This window comes from Cyprinodon variegatus, unplaced genomic scaffold (assembly GCF_000732505.1).
Source record: "Cyprinodon variegatus isolate N-32 unplaced genomic scaffold, C_variegatus-1.0 Scaffold1444, whole genome shotgun sequence".
In the NCBI taxonomy this organism is placed as follows: Eukaryota; Metazoa; Chordata; class Actinopteri; order Cyprinodontiformes; family Cyprinodontidae; genus Cyprinodon; species Cyprinodon variegatus.
Window position 1 is genome coordinate 69,409 of NW_015151897.1, and position 25,343 is coordinate 94,751.

Consider the following 25,343-nt stretch of genomic DNA (forward strand, 5'->3'; position numbering starts at 1 on the left):
CAACACAAATAATTACAAGATTATTAGCGGTATCTTCAGTCAGGACAGTGAAGGTGTGATATTTTATGCTATATGTCTTGTGCCTTCTTTTTTTTTCCTTTTAGGAAGTGATGTTATGGGCGTAACATTTTTGTTCTATAATTATGGATAGAGGCTAGTGGATACAGGGTTCATCCATATTAGAGTAGCAGATTCAGGTTCAGCATAACAATGTGTTATTGCAGAAGCATTTACGTGGCCTGAATTCAGCAGGAGCTTTGCTAACAATGCATACAGATCCCCATTATTCACCTCATTTGGCCCATAAATCATCCAGGGACATTAATGTTTAAGACGTAGTTATAGCCAAACAGGCCACATTTGTGGCTCAAAGAGGAATTGTTATAGGTTTCATTAGCAATGAACTGCCAACAGCCAGTGTTTTTCTATTTCCTCTTAAACCTTCAACTCCCTCTTGCGCATTTGTACCCCGAACACATTTTCACAGATTACATTGAATTTTTGTGTGCTTTGTTATTATGTAAAGACCTGCTATCGCTGTTGCTTTTTTGACCTTGTTTATTTTCCTTCTTCTCGCTGTATTTGAGATCAATGCTCTTCCAACCAAGCTTTCAAAAAAGCCGATGGTCAGTGTTTTTATCTTTGATGCAGTAAAATGTGGTGTAAAAAGAAATTAAGGAATTAGGTATTCCATGCTTAATTGAATTAAACAGAATTTCTACCCATGTGACATTTCTGTTTATATTTCTGAACAGCTGGAAAATAAAAAATATGTTGCTAGAATGTTGCTTGATCTACGTATCTGTGAATGTTAAGGCCTAGTTTAGGCTGACATAGACACAGTGGACTGAGCTCTTGTGAAAGTTGATTATGAATATTTTCTTACAATTTTTTAAGTGCAAGTTAATTTGAACTACTTGTGATGTATTAACAAGTTAAATCATCTAACAAGTTATTACATTGTAACAAGTACAATGATTACCAACTAGATTTCAAAGCACTATAAGATACATACAGTAGCAGCCATTTAAAATTTCTCCACTTTCATTGATGGGCCCTTGGCTGGTCCCCTACAATTCCTTTTTTAAACATGAATCTTTGTACTAAAATATTCTTTCTGTCATGATTTGTGGACATCAAAATCTAAAGAGAAGCGTCATCTCCTGCTCACACCCTGTAATTTAGTGAAACGGTTGAGTCAGAGTGAAAAATTATGCACGGCCAGGAGAAGGCCAGTGGTTGGAAGTTGGAGGGGATTATGCTGGGAGATGCAGGGAAGTGGGCTGCCTTTCGACTGCCATTTGACTAGGAAGGGCCATTTTGTATGGCTGCTACTGTAAAGAAAAATAGAGGCATATACTGAGACAGCCTAAAGTTTTAGGATACATATAGAGTAAGTAACTGAACTGAAAGAGGGATCTAACCAGAGGTCTTATTCGCCGCTTTGGTATTCCTGATCCTACTAAGAAGCCAGCAGTGCAGTTTGTTGCACATAAAAAATAAAATAAAAAAAATCATGGGGTAAAAGCTCTGAAATTTTTAGCTTCTTGACTAATCAAGTCTCTTATCATCTCTTATCAATATCAATGGCAACAGAGTTTAATGATTTATTTTTGACAACTGTAACTGTAAGGGTGTCTGATTGAAATTTGATTAACCTTCTGTTTAAAGTTATGCTAATTATAGTTTTTGGTTGTATTTAAAACATTAAAGAGCTATTTTGCACCACTAGAAGTGGTGACATTATATCTTATGAAAGATACTGAATTAATGATGACAACCTTATTGCAGATTAATGTTATTCAATGTGTTAAGTATGCAATGAAATCTGGTCAATTTTGTTCCATACTTCAGGAATGAGAAAATGGATATGTTAAAGCTTTCCATCTCATAATGATATGACTTATGCTGTTTTTGTATCAATCAGCCAGGAAATTACATTCTTTCTTTGCTCATTATAAAAAAGTGAGCTGGAAGTAATTTTGTTTCCTTACCTGCTAAGAACCTGATGAGCCTTCCCGAAACTATCATTATGATAAGAAAAAGACAGCTATGATAGAACGATGCATTAGATTAATGGCAGATTTTTATAAACACTTTATCAGATAAAATGTCAGTTTCGCTTTCCTAAGTGCTCTGCTGCTCAGTAATATGAAATTATGTTTTAATATAATGTGATGAAATGAGGTGACGTAGGTCATAGCCAAACCATGCATGAACAATTAGAAGTCTTACCCCAAATGAGAAATTCAGGTGTAACATTTTAATTTCCTGTGAAGGGCAGAGCCAGCACTCTGCAGAGCAACAGCCATGCATTACTTCATTACCTGGCAATGCCCCAGTCTGGAGAAGGGTTAGGCTCAAACAATGATAATGAGTTGAAATTGGCTTAGTAATGCTGCACAGTGCTTTCTGTAACCTTGACATTGTTGTTATTAGCAAGATTTGGGCTTGAGAAACTGTTCTAGAGGGAGGCATTGGGTGGTGGCTTTACAACACCGTCACAGAACACATGGTTAAATCACACAGAAAGATGTGCCATTTGGTGCTTAGGTCAATGAACCAACTGCAAAAGTAATAACCAGCGTTTAAATCAATCACTGCTACAGCAGGCCCTATTAAGTATTTGAGTAATTATTAATGCAGAAACAGGTAGCCTAATGATGTTCAACATTTAATACTTTAGAAATCAGTCAAACTCAGAACATAGACAGTCAGCTCAGAGTCCTGACCATACATACTCACAGGAATTTTGTGGTAATAGTCCTTGTCTATTTGCTAAGGTCTGGATTATAGTCAGTCTGGGTCAGACAGAACATCTCTGATTTCATCTCCTTAAGCACAGGCTCCCCTCAGGGCTGGTCCTGAGCCCCCTGCTGTTCACCCTGATGACACATGACTGTGTCCCCATGTTCACAACCAATCAAATTGTGAAGTTTGCCAATGACACTACGGTGGTGGGCCTCATCAGAGATGACAATGACTAGGACTACAGAGAGGAGGTGGAGCAGCTGCTGTGCTGGTGCAGAAATAACAGCCTGATCCTGAATGTGGAGAAGACGAAGGAGATCATCGTCGACTTCAGGAAGAACCGGCCTAACCACGCTACACTTCTCATGAACAGCTCAGCTGTAGAGGTGGTCAGCAGCACCAAATTCCTGGGGGTGCACATGACAGACAACCTCACCTGGACTGTACACACCACCCTCACTGGTCAAAAGGGCACAAAAGTGCATGTACTTCCTGCGGATAATGAGGAGACCACCTGCACCACCCATCTTCTCGACCTTATACAGAAGCCCCATAGACAGCGTTCTGACCAGCTGTCTCACTGCATGGTGTGGAACCTACTGCGCCGCAGATGGGAAGAAAGTGGGAAGAGTAGTGAGAACTGTAAAGAAGTTCATCAGGGCTTCTCTCCATAAAAGAAATCTCATTCCAGCACTGCGTTTAGGTGACCCCTCACATCCCCACCATGGACTGGTTTCCCTGCTGCCCTCTGGGAAGAGGCTTCGCAGCATCCAATGCAATTCCAGCAGATTCTGAAACAGCTTCTTCCCCACTGCCATCAGACAGCTAAACTGTTGAGAACACTAAATCATGTCACAGACTCTACATCACACTGACAACACCAAACAAAACACTGCATAATTGCACCATATATATTTAATGCTCTAAACTTTTATATCAATGCATTTTTTTGCACCACGTTTTTTCTCCAACACTGTTTACATCTCATCACTGCTGCACTTTATGGAATGGAAATGTCATGAAAGCTGTACAAAACGAAATTACATTTTGTATACCCTCTGTGTATACAAAATGTTAAAATAAAAGTTGTCTTAGTCTAAGCTAAGTCTAATTTAAAAATGGGGGGAGGAAGAGCCAGGCTGGTTTATGCCAAGGCTGCAACTTGATCATGGCCACAGATTAATCTTATTTGTTGCATCATTCTTGGCAATGCAGCTAATATGTGTTTCTGATCTTTTTGCTTTGGTGAAAACAGTGACATTAGAATAAGTTAATTTGTGTTTTATATTATATTTTAGCCTTAGGTAAATGTTTCTGAAATACCTTACACACTCCAAGTTTAGAAATGTTTGACTTTATTGTCTTTGTTTAGTTATATTTAAAATCTACTAGGTCTTTGTTTAGTAAAACGATCAATCCACTCTTGCATATAGGTGTGGGCGTATTTACATTATGTTTGAGAAAGATAGAGAAAGCCCTTCATTTTGCCTGTTTAGTGCTGGTCATCTATAAGGGCAGTGTGCACTGGCCTGTGAATATCAGGCGATGAAGTTGTGCCTCTGTTCTTAAAACTATATTTTACTGATGCTACAAAAATAAAGGATTCTGTGACTAAAATTACTTAATGAAAATGAGTAGCTGTGACACTCAGACATTGTGATCTTGGGTTGGTTCGCACTCTGTTACTCACAGGTTCGGGTGAGGTTATAAATAGGTATAATTACTGCTAAAACAGCTATGGTCTCAGTCCAGTGAGCTCTGCAAGTGTGGGTAGATAAGGGTTTAAATGTTTGGACTCATATGTCTCTTCTTTCACTCACCTGATTTAAATAATCTGTGATTGCACAGAATGCATAGATGGCTAGTACCGTTTAGAATGCTTTTCCATTGTTTGGCTTATTTATATCTTTATAGAATTTAACTGATTCATACTATTTAATGATTTATAATGTTTGCAAAGAAATAAAAGTGTTGTTTTCTTTTGGAAGTTCCATAAACCTTTACTAGCGTGGAGGCCTTTGTTTTAATCAAATGAGTTAAAAGTCCTAGACCCCCTGACGGTTTTCTTCTATCAGAGTTTCACTGTTTTGCTTCAAGTGTGATAAAGTATGTCATTACTATTGCCTTCCTATGTCAAGCTCAGCAGGGCCCAGCACACCTGCAGCAGGCTGTCTAGCCCAGACTGCATGTGGTGAGTAAAGGGAGCTCTGTGTGCCAAGGAGACCCAGGGGGACACAATGATACATTCATCTCTTACTGCACTTTATCCTTTTATATATATAAGAATATGTCTTCTGCTAGATTTGTTGTGCTTTATTGGAAACAGATAGAACCTTCTATCAAACGATAAGGTCTTTATTAAGTTTAACTAATAACATGCTTCCAACATAGCAAGGAAGCTGGCAGACAGTTCTACTGGGAATCCAATGACAAATCTAGATTAGACTTAATTTTCATCAACATACTGAAGGTAAGACTAGTTCTGTACTCGGAAACAACCTTTCAGTAGCAGAAATTTGGGTCGTTTTATCCATTAAACATGATCCATCTGCCATCTAACCAGAGTGTGTTCTACTTTTAAAGTAATGTTTCTCTTTCTCCAATATGCCTTTTTCTCCCAAAGAGATTGCTCTACTTCTTCTTTGGCTACCTTCGTTTTGACTGTATTTTATTCTGTATATATTTGCCCGAGGATACATATTGCAAATGATTGCAAAGATTTTTATCACATACCATGATATATATTGCTAAAAATAAAATAAAGGGGGCACATAAACAACAGAATATAACTTTTATTACATCTAACTTCTGTGAAATCAAACTGCCAACTTAGAGTAGGAAGCAACACAGATTGACAGTCATTGTCACATGCTGTTTTGCAAATGGAATGTACCGCTGGTGGAAATTATTGGCAATTAACTAGACACACTCAATAAAGGGTTGGTTCTGCAGATGGGAGCACAGACCACTTCTCAGTACCTATACTTTCTGGCTGATGTTCTGGTCACCTCTAAATGAGGGTGGTGATGTCACACTCATGGTAGCATGACACGAGCTCTAAAACCCACCCAAGTGGCTCAGGTAGTGCAGCTCATCCAGCATGAACATCAATGCGAGCTGTGACAGGAAGGTTTGCTGGGTTTGTCAGCCGTGTGTCCAAAGGTTGGAAGTGATACCAGGACATAGGTCAGTACACCATGAGATGTGGAAGAAGCCACAGGATGGCAACAACCCAGCAGTAGGACTGCTACCTCTGCCTTTGTGCAAGGAGGAACAGGAGGGCCACAGATTAGGGTTGTGTTCACACCCTAACTCTATGCATGATGTTTAGCATTTGCCAGAGAACACCAGAATTGGCAAATTTGCCACTGGCACCCTATTCACTTCAAAGATGGAAGCAGATTTACACTGAGCACAAGTGACATATTTACAGCATGATTTACCATGCACAGAGATGTGCTGCCTGCACCATCCTTCAGCATGACCGGTTGGGTCAGTGTGTCAGTAATGGTGTGGGGTTGCACTTTTTGGAGCGCTGCACAGCTTTCCATGTGCTCGCCAGAAAATGCCATTAGATACCGAGATAAGATCCTAAAACCCCGTTGTGAGACCATAAGCTGGTGTGGTTGGCTCTGGGTTCCTCCTAATGCAGGACAATGCTAGACCGAATGTGGCTGCGGTGTGTGTGCAGTTTCTGAAACTATGGACTGTTACCCAGACCTGAATCCGATTAAGCACATCTGGGACATCTTCTCTTGATCCATCCACCAACATTTCATTGCATTGCAGACTGTCCAGGAGTTGGCAGATGTTTTAATCAAGGTCTGGGAGGAGATTCCTCAGGAGACCATCCGCCACCTCATCAGCATGCCCAGGCATTGTAAGGAGTTCATACAGGCACGTGGAGACCACACACAATACTGAGCCTTATTTTGACCTGTTTTAGGGACATCACATCAAAGTTGGATCAGCCTGTAGTGTGTTTTTCCACTTTAATTTTGTGTGTGAATCCAAATCTAGGCCACCATTGGTTAATACATTTGATTTCCATTGATGATTTTTGTGTGATTTTAAAACTGTATTTCTTTCAATATTGAAACAATTTATTAAGATATTTCTTGCTAAGGTGTTGTTGGTGTTTAAAGACATACATAATATTTTACCTTTGAAGACACTAGATGTTTTTATACATTAATGGACACAGCTGTGATATTTTAAAACTAGATACTAAAGCAGTATGTGGAATAAAATTTCTGGTGCACATGTTTACTAACTTTCTTCTAATGGAAAGTTTTTTATTTAACAATCAATGTGTATGTGGGAATATATGCACTGTAATTAAAATTAAATTGTGTTCAAAATAAAAAGGATTTTCATAGAGATACCCATTTGAAGTTTGCTAATCATGATCAATACTTATGAAATATTCATGAAAGTTAGGATACATTATCCCACCCGCCGGTTTCTAGATTCTTGTTGCAGCATGGACAAAGTTAAACCACCACAGTTTTTACACCTTGTACAATACAAACCCAAAGAGCTGAACTTCTGTCACGAAAAATAAAGTACCGTTTTATTACAGCAATTGGAGAAAAGAACAGTAAAAAGGGAAGTTAGGAGTTGATTTTCCTTTCCAAAGGTTAAAAACAAATGTTGTATATATATTAATAGAAACCTTGTTGGAGTTTAACAGAGATAGGATAGAGGTTACAAATTGGAGCATGAACAAACCAAATGGCATATGTTATGTCAGAATAAGGAAAATACCAAACATTGTATTATTTAGTATAAGAAACAACAAAAAACAACAGGTCTAGACATTTTTCAGTTATTTGGTTGACTTTAAAGTTGTAAACAATCAAGTAGAGCATTAATGTCATCAAAGTTGGGACTTAAATTGGATTAAATCCTTTTTTATGTAACTTTGAACATACAAATACAAACTAACATCTGTGAACTAAAATAATGTTCTGCGCAAGACTGAATAAAGGTTACTTTGTTAAAGATATAAGGCTAATAAAACATGAGCAGCTAGAACTGAATGGTATAGGCAGTTTAGGCAATCCATTTAGTGATTCATAAATTAGTAGGGGTATTTTAAACAATATTATTTAAGAAAAATGGAAAAGGTGTATAAAATTTAAACTTCAGTGATGTACCTCACTTTCTTAGTTTTAGTGAGGGCACTGGCAGCAGCATCCTGGATCAACTTTTTTTGGCCGACCTTTGAAGACATTGTTTTTAGTAAATACGTCCAGATAGAAATGAGCACAAAGAGCAAGATCCGGCTGAGACATTATTCATTCTTCAGATGGCTATATCCGGTGCTCAAGGTTGTGCTCAGTGTTCTCTAGCTGTAATAACTGAATCTGTGTGCTAACTTTTGTTTGGTTCTTCTTTGGTCCAAAAATATTACTTCTGTTTTGTTTGTGTTTTCACTTGAAGAACATTTTGGCACATTCATCTATTGATTTTTTTCCATGCATTCATCCAAGAACTCTGTATTTTCTTAAAACAATTATTATTGTTATAAATGCAAACCATCTATCTGCTTTCTCGAGTCTCTTAGCCGTTTTCAAATTCAGATGGCGGATGAAGCCTATCCCAGGTCTCAGTGAATTCTGGACAGGTTTCCAGTCTATCTAAATACAGAAATACAAGTGCAGGGAAGAAAAGTCCGCATGATATGCATGTCTTTGGAGTTTGACAGGAATTCCCTACAGACAGTCCAGCTTTGCCACCGTGTTCTTGGCCATAGGAATGGCAAAAATAAAAAGTAAATTCTTAAAAGTAAAAAGGAACACTTAAGGGTAAAAAACAATGCAATGAAAAATTTATTTAAAAAAAAATCATACTACCAGAATACTGATTAAGAGAGACAAAAGACATTAACAAAAACATTTAAGAGGTAGAACAATGATGGTACAAAATTCTGAACAGTGACTCAAATTAAAACTGGAAATCACACCAAGATGAACCACAAAATTTTATAGCCTGAGGTGTTTGATTACAGGCTTGTGTTTCATTGTGTTTTTGTTCTTGATCATATCAATGAGTCTTGATTGTTAGATGGATTTTACCTCAGTAGTTATTTTCCTTTGCTTTTAATCTTGTATGTTACTCTTGTTCTTTGTTTTTTATGGAATTATGTTCACTTCTTTACATTGCTCTCTCCTTTTTCCATGCTAAGCTCTCTATTTCTAGAATTCTCTCTCTCTCTCTGCAATTCAACCACCCATATCGATCTATCAATCACTGATACTCACCTCTCACTTGCTTACTCCTGTGTTTATCATTGTTGGATACTTCCATTTTACTGCTTGACGCTTATTTAGACTGTCTTAGGCCTTCTGGCTCAGTTTATTCTGTTACAGTAGGTTGTCAAGCTTTGTAGATTAGCAGCTGTTATTTAATTATTTAAACTGTCATGCTGCTCAATATGATGTATAACAGTTTGTTGACATTGAAATTCTAGGTTTTCGTTTTGACAATTGGCAAACTAAAGTAATTTAAACTGAGAAATTCAAAGTTTAAACATACATTTTATAAAGTTTGGAAAGGTAAATCGTGTATATACTGATTCAGTTCTGCTGTAATTAAATATTTTTGAAACCAATTTTGTAGAAGGACTTTATACTACATTCCCAAATGTGCAGGTAATTAGCTATTTTTGTTGAAGAAAGTCAACACAAACAAACACAAACTAATATTGGGTCACTGTTGATGGATGTTACCCACTCAAGGCTTTTATTGGGACCACATTCAAGTTAGTGATATTAATTTTTCCTCACAAGGGAAGTGTTTCTAAAGTACTTTTCTGCTTACATTCATTGTTTACCTGTTCAGATACAATTAAAATATATTACCTTTTTTTTTGCCTGAAAAGAAATATCAGGAAATAAATATCTATTATGCTGCATTCACTCATGTATAGTAACTGATATGTTTATGTTTAAGATATTACTTGAAAACCCTTATAACCAGCCTCAGCTCCAAAATCTTTGAAGTGTTGAACAACTTAGAGAAATCCTATCCTATCATACATACCGCAACTTGTACTTTTGGATAATAAATTTGAAAGTGAAAGCTTAAAGATATTTGAACTATGTAACAGCAAGAGTTTAAAAATAGATGTTTCACTTTTTAACACTGCTTGGTACAAGAAATTTTTCAAAGATAACCAAATACCTAAATAAACTATTGTACATATTATTTTACTTGCTGTCTATTGTGGAATATAAATTACTGTGTATGTATAATTAAACAAGAGTGGTAATTATACAAAGAAAAACAAACAGATAGGAACTGACAGAAAATTGGATTCCACACCAGCAATTAAAGAAATGTGCAAAAATGATAGTAGAAATATGATTTATCAGCAGCTTGCAATGAACTTCATAATAAACATGAGGAATACTTCCTTACAGAGAAGTGTAAGCTCCTAAGAAGCCTGGTGGATAAAGGGGGGAATGAGTTCTTTGGATTCAAGGTCCAGCTCATTTATCCATCTATACAGTATATACAACAGCCACTAATACACACAAATATTTAAATTGAACCATTTACTACTTATTATAAACTCTAAATACTTCAGCATTACGTATGGCGTAACACATGCAATAACTACTCCTATGAGCAGTTTTATAAAAATGCACATAAACTACTCCTCATGCACATGTTTAAAGTTTTATATGTACAAATCGAGCACCACGGGGCCCCAATATATCACACAGGAGTACTTGCTCCTCCTTCTCTGTCGCTTTATTTCTACGCGCCTGCATCCTCCCTTATCCTCGCTTGTGGACCCGTTTCTGCTCACTCCTCTCAACTTTTACTCATTATTTTTTAGCTTACACTTCAAATGACTTTGCTATCAATTTATCTTATGTAGTATTTTATTTATTTTCTGAAGAATTAGGCACATAAGATCTGTTTTTATTTGATGTAGTTCCTGGAACTTTCTCTTTTCACCATAGTTCCATTGATGGTGATTCTTTTTCCTTTTTCCTTCTCTCAACATCTATGAGATATGGGAGCTCATGACCTCTAATCAAAGCCTTTCTCCTGTCAAAATATATATTTTTGTCTAAATCACAAACCACAATTTGAATGTGGTAGTGTCAACTGTGAGTAGTTTAACTGTGTTTACTTAAATCATTGGTTGTCAAAGCAGAAGTAAAATATGCTCAAGTTAGATACAAATTCATGTGTTGTCAGTGTGAAAGATCCTGCTTTAAAAAGCACATTTTATACCTTATTAGTCAGTTGCCAAAACTACAAATCTAAAAAATGGCAAAAGGAGCTAGACTCAATTACTTTTGTTTTCTCAAACATTTCCACTGGTCCACACTTGAGCAAGTAAAGTTTGGTCTTGCTGCGGTTTTTTTGCACACTGTTTTTGTGTTCTGCCAATCAATGTGTCACACTAAAAAGGGTTGAATGCAAAGAGAAAAAAATGTGAAAGATAGAATGGCTATGGAAGTAACAATGATACTCTGTGGTTGGCAAATTATTTAAAAAGGCCTCAGGAAAGATTAAGCAGATTTGTTTCTTAGTCTGACAGTTATTTGACCATATAATTTGAGCTTTTTTGTTGTGTTTTCTTTTCAGTTTTGGCCATTTTAAATTATACTGTGAGCATGAGCCTGAGTCATTTGATGTTTAGCTGCTCACATCTCTGGCTTAGTGTTCTCAGTTTCTACCCTCTAAAGTTTATATGTTTATTTTGGCTGAATACCAAACTTATAAAGATCCATGTAAAATGGCACAAATTCATGTTGTAAACACAACAGAGGTTGCTCATATGTGTTATATGGTTAAAACGTTAAGCCAAAGCAGAATGATCCTCAAATATAGGATCTGTTCTGCTCAGTGTTGGAAGTAAGGACAAATCCTGGCAAATACTGCATTATTAAGCTTGTCTTAGTGTAGAAAACAATGGCGCTGCATCACCCTTGGGATGCTTAGTTTAATAATGCTAAAGCCTTTTTGTATTTCTGTCAGGAATTGGGTGGTTAATCCACCATATATCCTGGGTCCAGATGATAATACTGTGGTAGAGCTGCGGGGTGAGAATTGCTGTCATGCTTAGGAAGACCGGCCTCAGCCCCCCTTCTCATAAAAGGAAGAGGCGAGAAGAAACAAACAGACATGAGCATATTCTGTTGGATTCATCCTGGTGCTCTGCTGTATTGGATCAGTGTTCCTGTCAGAGCAGTAAATGTCTCTGTGCATATGTCAGTAACAGCCCTTTCTGCTTTGTTTTTGGCAGGATTTATGAGCGGGTGATAGACCCCCCTCAGATGGAGCTTACCTTGGGCAGTGGAGTGTGGCTTGGGCAACACAGCCACAAGCATGGTCTGTTTAAGGTAAGCCCATCTCCCTATGCTGCACACAAACTCTTAGAGGCCTCATGTAAGTGAATCTGCCTCACATTCAATAAAGTCTGGTGTAATTGAACAGATTTGCAGGAGGGCGTTTGGGAAAGAAACACAATAGCAAGACTCTGAAAAAGAAGTGCCGGAGGCTCAGACGAACTACACAAAGCTCAGCATGGGTTTTTAAATGCTTATTCCCAAGGCCATCACAATGTTGTCAATTTCTAATTGTTACTCATTTTCTCAGGCTTCTGCATGCTCTCACAGCAGGCAGGGGACATGACAGAGTAGAACCAGGACATGCACACAGTTTTGATATTCATAGCTCTCTTTCCCACCTGCCATGCAATCAGTGGGCTTTCTATTTTTCTTTTGTAACATATTGATTAGCTGCAAAGCCCCACTGTGGTGAAAATTATTTCTCCTCCCCATGCTTTAAAACTATTGTTCCTGTACTGGAGTACTGTCCTTTTTTGGCTTTCTGCTTTGATTTTGTTCACTGTATCAGCATTACTATATAAAAAAAAAAAAAAACCTAGCATGGCATCATGTTTCAATCACCCAGATCCTTGATTTCAGTCATCACCAGTATGACCTGGCCTACATCTGCATGGAACAGTTAAATGTGCATGTCAGTGGCATTGACAGATGGTGTGGAAGAGCAGAGCTGGTTGTGAAATGCCAGGGAATGAGGAAATTATCCCCTCAGGTTCATTCTAGAATCACAGCATCTCAGCTGACAGATGCCCCATGTAACGCACTGAATCAAGGTGCTGTTGTTATGTGTTGCATACCATGTGTTATGTCTTCTGATATACATCTCATTCAGGTCATACCTCATTATGCCTGACGAGAAAGGTGAATGTTTTGGAGAATTTCATTAATCTGTTCTTATTTTGTCGGTGTTTTTTTTTTGCTATTTCTAGAATAGAATATTCTATCTAAAAAAATAACCGAAAGTTTAATTTCTTCACCTAATACTAATTTGTAAGCCTCTGTTACTTTATAGCCATCCAGATACATTTAGAAGTAAAATTTTTTTTTTTTTTTATCCATATAGCAATTTTGTATGAAGTTTCATTAAAAATGGTAGTGAAATTGCACATTTCTTAAAAACACATTTAATTGCAATGGTTAGATTTACATTGTATTTTTCAAATCATAGCTTTCCTTTGAGAATTGTTGATAAATATTGTTTTCCTGATAATCCTTGATTAGAGATGTTTCAGTTTTACTTAAAAAAAAAAAACGTGTTTTGATGAACAAAAGCCTTTTACTGAAGATATTGTTTGCCAATAATGTTTTCATGCTATTTGTTGGTCCTGTCATACTGTACGTTTTCTTTATGAGCAGTCTTCTATTAATTACATTTATCTTCAAAAGAATAAACATATTCATATTTTATTTGAGCAGTATAATCTTAAGACATTTTAAGAAAATTCTAATATTTAAAAAACAAGGATTTTTTTTCTTTAAATAAACAATAGTCAAGTTCATGTATAATAATACTACTGTCAAACAAATGTAATTTTTTGCCAGTGGGAAAGCATTTAGTCATCTTCTTAACCATATGCAGCCAAGTAAAGAAAGTTATTTGACCGTTTTGCATGTACTCTCTAGAGGGATCAAATCTGCATTTTATATAATGTTGGTTAGACCTGTTTAGGTTGTTATTTTTCTTGCATTTAGATTTGTCTCTTATTTCTTTATAGTTGTCTTTCCTCCTTATTTTCTCACCAATAGGGTGCATAGTATCCTGTCAGTTTGGGACTTTGTTTAAAATAGTGAGAATGCATTAATGCGTTTAGATGATCTATGCGCTGATTGGTTGGTTTAAAACAAACAAAGCTGCTGAGCAAAGACGCATCATAGCAACAAGCACTCACTGAAACATCAAATTGTTAATATGTAAGGGTGACCAGACATTGTCTTTTTCCCATACATGTCCTAATTTGCATACTTAAAAAAATGTCCTGGGGAATTTCTAAATGATACAGTGCAGCACGTATATACAACGCCTGGATTGTTTGTTGTGGGATAATGCAGTCTTTCTCTTTTTGACCAAAGCATAATGTATACAAAGTCATGGATAAGTTGACCATTCTTAACGTGCTTAGTTTGATTGGTTGGAGGAAAACTTTCCTGCACTGTCAAATAAGAAATTTACAGACTGATGGCGTTCCGTGACTATTCTGTGGACTTGGTGACAGCAAGGTACCACACTTTATTGTACATTAGCCCTTTAACCGTACCATGAGTTTGTTTAATTTCATTTTATCTGTGCCAACTGTTGTTCGTACTGCATATTATAGCGGCAATAATACCGTTCTCTTCTAGCCAAGTGATCACAGGGGAATGGCCTCAAGCTTTCTGTTTTAATCTCTCATGTTGTTTTTTGTGCTCCCTCATATCAAATGTCATACATAAATCCAAAGGTTATGACATAGAATTAGACAATAACAGGCTTTCTAAGGAGGCCACAAACATCTGTTTTTTGACTGCTTACAAAGTTAACAGCTATGAACAGGTTTCTTATCATTCTGCTATTCTCCCCACGTTTTGTAAAAATACACCTTAGTTTAACTTGTTCAAGATGAGGAGGTATTCATAGTCTACTTATGGCTCCTTATGTGTTAAGCTTAGAGACTGCAAAGAAACAAGAGGTGAAGGGAAGAGAAAAATAGCCAAGAGCTCTGAATATAACAACGTTGATAGGATTTGAAATAAAGCAGCAGGTGTAGTCCATTCTATTCAGGACTTGAGTGGGATAATGATAAGATGAGCTAACTAGGTCTTTAAATAAAACATACGAGGTCTGCACAATGCCTGAAGTGGTTCCTTTTTTTCTCACTTCTCCTGGGAGTCTCTCCATTTGAGGGAGCAACTGTAATAAATTATCTTTATCTAAAATCCATTGTGCCAAGCATACTGCTCCTCAGGGACACAGCAAGCTTTTTTAGAGCCAGCACTTTGAAATGCTTTGTTTAATGCACCACTGAATCATGATTATTCTTACTTGGACACTCATAGACAGATCACCTCGATTTGTTTGTGCTTCGTTCATTGCTTAGATTAGTTTCATTTCATATTTTCAGCATTGACATTATACCTTCTCTGGCATATTCTGTAAGCTAAACCAGGAAGTGTTAATACAACACTAAATATGGAAAGAATTGCAGAAGACAAAAATGATATGGTTTTAAAAGATTTAGAAATACAAACCTGGAAACAGTGGAATGTATTTATGTTAAGCTTTACTTTATTAATGCTTTTTAGTATGTTTCATGTCTATATGTTTTAGTCAGATTTCACATAGAGATACTAATGTTTTTGCCCAATTTTATTTGGAAAGTAGCTCAAACAAATGGATGGTTAATGGAAATGAGCACCTTTAAACTTCATGTATTACCCTAGATTTAGAATGGGATTTAAGACTTATAAGGTTTTTTTTTTTTCTTTATTCTTACTCTGGCTGCATCATTTAGAAGTTTTCCTGCAGGGCATTTAACCTCTTCTTCAGTCTCATGTTTTTTGCATCCTCTAACAGGTTGCCATGCAATTAGCTCTGTCTACCTTCCTATTAACTCTGACCACCTTATCTGTCTCTGCCAAATAAAAAAGCAAAAGTAGAATGCTGCCACCGGTTTAAATGATTGTCAGGACTGTGTTTTACATGATATGATTAATTAGTTTTCTGCTGTCCAGTAGCCTTGTTTACATGCTCAAAATTTCTTGATTAGAATGAAGCGCTCTGATATTCCCATGGTTGTCATATTTTCTAAAACAACTACAGAAGATGTGTTGAATGAAGCAAGAAACTTGGTAACTCGGTACCAAAATAAATAGTTTTTCAGGATGATGCAAAGTTAAATTTGACACTGTTACCATTAGTTATAAAGAATTTAGCATTGTAGTAAAATTTTCATTCAATTTGGTGGTGCAGTAAAGAAATCTATCCTTTAAGTTTTCTACATTACTTTCAGTTTTATACTTTAAGCAGTTTTAAAAATGGTACTTTCACACTTTTACTTGAATGAAAAACTTAGGTTGATACTCTAACTTCTACAAAAGTGTTTTTAAACAGTAGGATTTATCCTTGAGTAATAGACATTAATACTTTTGACACCTCTGATAATAATAACCAAAGGGTGCTATTGAAGAATATTAATCATCTTAAAGTTTCTCTCTTATTCAAAATTTTTCTATTCTGATTGGCATTCTTACATCATCGTTTTAATTACAAGGTCTGAATCCGAGGAAGGTTGATTCTTAGTGTAGACAAAGAAGGAAACATCTTTATGCATTAACATAAATCATCCCAGTCATGTTTAGCAATATAATTCATACAAGCACAAATTGCAGAGGAAGTCTTTTACCTTCTTTCTTAGGCCTGTTCCCTGTCAACCATAGCTGTGGAACCAGCAAAAATGACCCACAACTACAAAAAGTTTTCCAATTTATCTAAAAATACCACACCCAGCCAGTAGGTTCCTTCTCTAAAGTCTCAAGCTTCAGTATCCTGCCTTTCTCACTCTGACCGCAGTATTACCATATCAGGTGATTCTAGACCCTCTCTGGTCACCTTAGCCTTCAGCATTGGGATGGCATTCTAGCTGACTTACACAGAAAGGGAACAGACATATAGAATGAGTAGTTATTTAAAACAGAAAATTAAATTGAAAAAAATTATCTTCAACACTTACATGACAAATTTTTATTCAGATCCATCCTTTACTCTGAATACCGATGTCTATGTAGACGAGGCTCTACTACTTTTTTTCAAAAATGACTCTCTTGCCCCTTTTCTATAACTACCACGAGCATGGCAGTTATCTCTGCATCTCCTTAAAAGCTGCTATGGATGAAACAAACACTGGTTTGTAGGGTTAGATTGTCAAACAAGAGCTTTTACTGTTCATAACTTTAACCTGCCCAAATGATGAAAGGGGCACCTGCATCTTTGCCAAATTACAGCTTTATATTCTTGTCTCTATACTTTTAGAGTTGAAGGGAATTAACAGAAAATAGAAAGCCACATCTTTAGTGCTTTATGTAAATTTTACTCTTTCAAAGCACTCGTCATCTGTAATTGTTTTCTTTTAGCTGCCATACATGTCCCAAAAGATTTGGTTTCTAATTGTGTAGATTTCAACAGAAATGTTGACAGGTTGGATTAAAAATACTTCTCCTTGCATGACTGCAGTTACAAAGATTTGTAATCAGCAAGAAACAAATGTTGGAGATTTTGTGCCTTCCTCATACTCAGTCAACAGAAGACAATACCTAAGAGCCTCTTAAAGAAGCAATAATCATTGCATTGAAAAAAAATAAAGGTTAAATGATTTCACATAGTTTAATTAATATATTTAAAATGTATTCATATTTCTGAAAATTGCAACAAAAAAAATTGAGCTCACATTATCGGTACCATAAAGTTGCCATCAGAGTGAGTGTGAAATCATTAATTTAAGCTATTCTGTTTTAATTAGTGTTGCACCGATACCGATACCAGTATCGGACGGGGCCCCGATACTGCCCTAAAATGGTGGTATCGGTATCGGCGAGTACCAACAAATAGGGCACCAATACCATTTTGAGAGCCGTAAGTTTATTCAACTATTGTCACCCACTCCTGGTAGGCAATAAAAAGTTCTGCTGGATTCACTTTGTATTATATTTTTTCCTGCTTCACAAAGGTAGGCAGCAGCTTGACAAAGCCGTGATGGCAATTATTTTACATTATTATGGTATCGGTATCGGCCGATACTGCACAGCCGGGTATCGGTATCGGGCCAAAAAATGGCATCGGCGCAACACTAGTTTTAATGCTTTCAAAGGTATTTGTTCTGCTTTTAAAACATTTTATATACAGTTAAGGAGAAACTGACACCTTTAAATTGCTTTGACTGTTTAATTCAACACTTGGATTTTAGATCAGAATGTGATAATACATTAACTCCTTTTTTTTTTTTTCAACTTTTAAGGCGTTAAGCTTCCCAGACAAACTGTGCATGATGGGGTGCAAAGCTTTAACTTAATCTATCCCTACTATACCTTCACATTCTACATGAATTACATTTCCTGAATTCAGTGGAACCCCTTAATATGAAAACATCTCAATGCAATTCTTTTAACTACTAAATGGACATCAATGTCCTAAAGAAAATTGATTCCACACAAGTGTGGATAGCAAAATCATTGGATAGCCTTGGCTAGCATGCAAGTTAGCCTGGTGCATAACCTGGCCTTTATTTTACCAGAGCTGTTCGCAGGTGTTGGTGTAACCAGGTGGTGTTGTGGCTTTTATGTCGTGCTTTTCCTTTCCTGTTACATTCTCCTAGGACAGCCTGCAACTCTAAATAGGTTCACACTTCCAGGTCTCTCAAGAAGTATTTGCAAAGTGGTTAAAAAAATCCAAAGCTTATGTGCACAGTATCACCAATTTGTTCTTGGTCTTGGCCACTAAATGTCTTGGCCTTGTCTTGGTACTCCTTGGTCTCGGTTGGTGTGGTCTTGATCGTAACACTAAGTTGTTCTACAGATGATTTTTGTCCATGAAACATACTGCATATTTTACTTGCAGCTGTGACACTTTAGACATTATATTATAAGTAAAAACAGTCTTTTTAGATTCTTCATCTCGTTAACTTAACCTTAAGCTACTTCAAGTCAAAACATGACATGGAAGACTTCTTTATAAGTGTGGTTAATTTATGTGGACTCTAAATTGTATGGCAGTCATTTCAGTTAAGTTTAGTTAAATAAAGTGCAGTATGAGTGGGTTGTTTGAACACTTTATTTGCTCTGTGTCAGTAGCTCTTGAATATTTCCACCATCTTCTCTTTTGGGTAGTGTCTTTAGATCAAGAGGCAATTTCATGATTCAGCTCTAAATCATAAATTTTTTGTATAATGAAAAGCTTTGTAATTTGTTGGGATATCCATATTTGAAAAACAAGCCATTGGATTTCAGACACTGAATAACATTACATCTCTGGGACAGATACTGAATTAGTGAGAGGGAATATATAAAATTCAGTTTAGATACCCTTCTGATCATTAAAAGACTTGCGGAACAGATTTTTTCGATCTATGGCTTCATTCCCATTCTGATCGACACTGATAATCACTTCCTCACCATTTGCTGCTCAGGTTACCTACATATGTGATAAAGTATTGGTGTGTTTGATGGATGTCTGTTCCACCTTAAAGCTGTCTCTTTTTCTGTGAACGTGTGAAAAAGTCATCCAAGACAGCAAACTGTACCACAAATAGGATTTCACACATGTGTAAAGCAGACCTGATGATGCAGATAGTGCTTTAGGTGCTGAATTTTAATGACCCTTCAGTGTGTTATCAGTAGCTACTTTGTTGGAGGAGGGAAAGGATATTGGATTCCTATGTGTGAGGGCACCCTGGTGTTTCATTACCTTTGTTCACCACTAAATAAAGTGCTGTTTTCTGAAGCTCTTATCATGAAACTTCCATTTACTACCCATGTGCATCAGAAAAACAACTTATAAAACAACTTAGAATAACTGGAAGTCTTTAAAAGGATTTTAGATTTTATAAGACAATGTTTTCTGGCTTGATAAAGCCAGAAAACATTGTTAAAGTCACTTTATTTTTATAATGTAGTGGTGAGACATAGGAATGAATTCTAAAGTATATAATGTTTTTTGTAAAAAGTATTGCATTTCTTTAAAGAACACATTAATTCTTTTCCAAATAATGATGTGGTGATGTTTTTTTTGTTTGGTATGCATCTGATATAGCCATTTTTTAAGTTTTTATTAAATTCAAGAAAACAAGTGATCTGAAAGGGGGAAATAATTTGAAAGTAAAATAAATGTATCGGAGAGAACACGTCAGAAAAATGTTTTGAGAGAAAATATTTTGTCATAAAATAAATAAAAGATAAATTGACATTCATCTCATTTAGGTCTCTCTAAAATGTATTTTTACTCCAATAGGGGTGGGTATTGGCAAAGAAGTCACGATTCGATTCGAATCACGATTCACATGCCACGATGCGATTCTATCACGAGGCATCACAATACTTGAAATATTGTGATGCATTGCGATATTTTCACTGAACACTGTAAGAAAAAGATACAGCCATTACCAGTGGCTGACTTACTGGGTATGATCTGGATAGTGTCTTCAATTGATACATAACTGAAAGCAACTGAATTCATACATAGCTGTATTTATTGAAACGACTTTTGGAATTGTTGCCATGAAAACAAATACTGGACAGAAATATTACTATTACTGGCGCGGACACACTTACAAAAAGATCTTAGGATTCATCAAACTTAAAATAACAAAATAAGGATAATCAGTGCCGTTTACATGGTCTCAGTGGTCCTTTAAACCAATGAAATGAAAACATTCAAATGTGTAACATTTCCCCTTTTGCAAATGACGTGCATCATATCAATTTCGTTTTTACCTTCTTTGTTTTTAAAGCCAAAATGCATCAAAGCATCTGACTTGAAATGTGATGGAGCCGCGGGGCGAATTTTCATAGTCTCCTCCATGTTTTATTTTATACGACTCGTCGCAGTATCCCACGGCCGGAAATGCTTGTGACACAAGGCAGCGGGCGTCAACATATCCGCAGTGACATCTGCTGGACTGGAAGTTGTATTCCACTTGGTTTGGCTGATGTGCGCCAACCATTAATGTATTTTATTTGTTCATATTTTTCTTTTTAATAATCGATTCTTGCCTTCAAGAATCAATGCAGTAGATCACAAAAATTAGAATCGCGATGCATCGGCATGACGATTACTTTGCACACCCTTATATTCCAATATATTGTTCATTTTTGCAATCATAATTATAGTTTCTACCTCAAAACTTTTTTCTTCTCTCTCTCAAAAGTGTTTTGCTCTTGACTGAGGATTTTTCTCTGTGAAAATGGTCTCATGGGCGGGCCTGTGTTCCTATTGGCCAGTCTCAGCAGAATTGACAGCTGAGTGATGACGAGAAGGCTGGCATCGTGTTTGTGTTATTTATTTTATTAAGAAATATTTTCTCTCAAAACTTTTTCTCCAGTCTTAAATAACATAATAACAGTTTTTGCTCTCAGTGTAAAAATGTGTTCTCTCCAATATATTTATTGTACTTTAAAAATTATTTTCCCATTTCAGATCGCTGTTTTTCTTGAATGAAAAATAAAGCACAAAAATAACTCCACATCTGTTCCCATTTATGGCTGAGTTGAATAAAGATACAACCTAGTTAAGACCAAAATTGACAGGTATTACCGCCCCTCTACTATGACAGTATTTTATAAACATTTTTGAGAAAACAAAACAGAATATGGCCAATAATGGTTAGATAACAGGACAATGTAGTATTTTATTCTCTTTATGGCAAAGTTGGATGTGATTAAAACGATTAAAAACCATTTCAATTGCAGTTTAGTTAGAGAGACTCAATGAATTTGACTGACTCCTTAAAATAATTGTTTTTTTTTTGTCTTTGCAAGCATTTCTGAATGCATAGTTTAGTCATATTTTTTAAGAAAAACATACATTTTATAACCTTTCATTGCTGTTTATTCCTTATCTTAAATAAGTTAGTGCGCTGTAGAACTCAAGGAAAGACTGACAGAATTTATAATCTATCTTTATCTTTGTCTATTTTCAGGGCATTATCCAGGATGTGAAACTGATCTTTGCACCAAATGGCTACATCACACAGTGTCCTAATCTTAATCGCAGTAAGTATCTTAAAAGCATTGTCAACAACATAAAGCAAGTGAAAAACAATCCTTTGTTTGTGCCTCTGCTAGACTGGCATGTAATAGACAATACAAAAGACAGGAATATGTTTTTACTTCTCTGGCAAAGTCTGGTCTTTATTTGGTTTTACAATGAAGCTTAGTTTCTTTTTTTCCTCCTTTCTGGATTTGTTTTCTGTCAAACAGATTAAGATCCAGGGTCACTCCTTTGTTACTCTTTATGTCTTTGATCAATAAGGCAATCAGACCCCGGTTCTTTCCTCTTGATAAAAAAAAAAACAAACTTAAGGAATGAAACAAATTGTTACCTCCAATATTTCACGCTTTACTTTTTTACTGTGACTACTGTGAACTGTACCAGCAGCCAAACAATAATGTATTTTTTACGTTGTTAAAGACCTGTCTGAAAGTGTTTTTTTTTTTTTTTTTGTTGCTCTTCCTTTTCTTCCATTATCTCTTTTTATACGTCCTGTTTGTCTATTGAGCCTGTCCCACCTGCAGCGATTTCCTAAGCCTAGTGCAAGGCATCATGGACCTTCAGGAGCTACTCGCCAAGATGACCCTGAAGGTAATGAGTTAGAACAACCTCCTATAAATTGAAAGCCATCTAACAGATACCCAGTGTAGTTTTTTTGCAGCGAAGACCTTTAAGTGTGTAGATATCCTCTGTAGAGTCCAAGACTGAGGCAAGGCAAGTTAAGGTACTAAATCGGCAAAATTATTAGACCACCATTGCTGTCTTCAATTTACTTTTCTAGAGGAATATTGCAAGAAGAAAATGACAAAAAAACACAGACAATAAATAAATAAATGACAGCAAGATATAAAAAAAGTGTTGTAATTTTTTTTTTAATAAGGCATTTTCATGCCAAACTCACTACACCAAAGCTTAGATGGCTGTGATCTGCATCTGTAGTGAGTTTTCCGGAAGGAGACTGTGTCAACTCAACAGGAGAGTAACACAAAACGGTTAGGGAGAGCCATGTGGGAAAAAGTGATCCATTTCAAAGTCTGCATTAACCATCATCATCAGTATGTAATAGTCTTTGGGTATATGTGTAATTGCGTGTGTGCACTTAGGTGCTTGTGAGAGCGATACAGGGTAGAAGTGGATGAGGCAAGGACATCCCAGGTGGCGAGTGAGCTATAGAACATTTTCGCTGTAAATAAGGATGAGATGACGACCATTACCCTACTGCTGTGTGAGTGCCTCCTCCTTCACATCAGCACAGCTCGACCTTTTGCCACCTGACCTCACTTCACATACAAGTCACAGCAGGGAGGATGTAGTCATCTCCTGCTCTAAATGGCTCGCTGCCTATGCAGTGGAAAATTGAAGGATCGAGCATGCAGTGAATAATTGCTTGCTCCCTAGTTTGTGAAGTCGAGTGTCAAGGTGAAGTGAGATAGCACTAAGCCCCTCTGTGTGAGGATAATCATGGCCGAATTTGCATGTATTAAACTTCTGTCTTTATAGGAAGGATCAAATTGTATGTTAAGATCACAGAGCCATTACTAGTTGTGAAAACAGTTCCTCTGGGTACTTCCTATTAAGTCTTCCTGTGTAAACCCCCAACAATTTGATTAGCAAAGAGGCTTTTAAAACAATTTGATTTGGTTGAAGCTTTAACAGTTTTCAGCTTGAGGAAAGGCTTTATTTGTTCAAACTGGATGCATTCTTTGTCCTTTTACCTTTTAGACCAGGAGCAACATTTGCTGCCCTTTATTTGCACAGTTTAAGAAACTAAAACTACAAATTATTTGAGAAATCTGCAATTTGTCATCTTAAATGCAGATTATTTACATTATGGTGTAGTTTTGGGCTAATTACAACTGAGTGGGTTGTTATTTCAACAAATGGTATTTGTAAGACTTTGCAGTCCGCTTAAGACTATTCAGTTGCAAATGAGTAGATAATTATTTCAGTAATTGATTATTTAAATTTCATCAGATTAACCCTTAAAATTGTTTCAACTCTAGTTCTAACATTAAACAAGTTTTTCTAATTTTATAATATAACTGCATAACATCTTAAATGCCAAAAATTTTATTTTATTTTCCAGAATTAGTGCTGATATTTCAGTTGTACCAATAAATCTACAAGACTGACCAGTTTGACAATTCCAGGGACTTTAGGTATAGAGGCCATAGAAGGTGCTTCATTTACTTTAAAGGTGCTGTGTGTTATTCTAGGTGACATCTAAAGGTCAGACTGCAGTGACATGAACGGCTCCCCCAACCGCTTCTCCCCCTCCAACTATATGGAGGCCATCATAGTACAAAATACCTTCTGCAACGTCCAAATCTTGTCAAGTACAAAGATAATTTTATAAATAGTATTTTATTGATCTGTGTAGGATATAGATTTTATATAGGCCTAACTTGCCTATACAATGGCAGTCTCTACAGTCAGTAGTTTGTCAGCATTGCACTGCCGTAGTGCAGAAATATAAATTTCTCCATAAATGCCTCCATAAATTGCAACTTTCTCCTATGTACTTATAAAAAGTAATTTATAAGGCAACGCAAACATAAAGAATTAGACTTTCAGTTTGTAGATGATAATAGATAACATTTGTATATTTTATTACATTTCCATCTGTAGATCCCTGAATTATTACACACTGGAGCTTTAAAATCCAAAGGGAACTTAGAACATCTGTAAAAGTTAAAGGTTATCAGAGGAAACTCTAAGTTCTAAAGCATTAAATTAAATATTGAAAGAGCATTGCTAGCTTTTTCAACTTATCTGATCTTTTAAACAGCTAAGCAGAGATGATCTGCAAAGAAGTATTTTGAAGACATAAAGATGAGTTGGTTGGATATTTTTGACCTACATGTTAGATTTGGCTTTACATATTATTGAAACACACAAAAAAAGCTCTTCAGTTAAATATTTCATATTAGTCCCTTTGCAACCACTTTCATTGAAAACAATTCTGAATATTGAGTTGCTTTTTATACATTTATCAGTATTTCAGGGTTTTAAAATATGTATGCCATTTGGTTTGGAATACATTTCTCTCTCTCTCTCTCTCTCTCTCTCTCTCTCTCTCTCTCTCTCTCTCTCTCTCTCTCTTTTCTTTAATACATGATATAGATTTTTGTGGATTACACAGGTCTTCTAGGAACCTTCATGTCCAGTTGCCAAAACTGAACTGTTTGAGCATTACACAGGTCAATTATAGACAAAGTCAAAAATGTTTGTAGGAAAAGTTAAATTTCTGCATTGTTAAAAGGTCAACATAACCTATCTTATTCCAGACAGGAAAATATGGTACCTAAAACCTTTACTGATTTATCACTTAAACCTTTAGGGAAACTTTAAAAAGTCTGAAAAGGCCAGTTTTGACAAAATTAGAGAAAGAAATCAGGAAACAAAGATATAAAATATGACTAAAACTACACTACACGTTACTACTGAATGGAACTGTTAAGAAATACACCTCGTAATGTTTGGAC

General features: G+C 36.1%; 1 protein-coding gene across 1 annotated transcript in view; it reads left to right on the forward strand.

Moving 5' to 3' along the window:
* The window catches only part of LOC107103429 (protein kinase C-binding protein NELL1-like), a gene marked incomplete at its 5' end in the record, with an annotated part of 102,359 nt that overhangs the window by 40,553 nt on the left and 36,463 nt on the right, over positions 1 to 25,343 (forward strand). Inside the window, 3 exons of the mRNA XM_015403136.1 lie at positions 12,023 to 12,119; positions 21,788 to 21,860; positions 22,367 to 22,449. Of these exons, the coding sequence (XP_015258622.1) occupies positions 12,023 to 12,119; positions 21,788 to 21,860; positions 22,367 to 22,449 (253 nt within the window). The remainder of the gene's footprint in view (positions 1 to 12,022; positions 12,120 to 21,787; positions 21,861 to 22,366; positions 22,450 to 25,343) is intronic.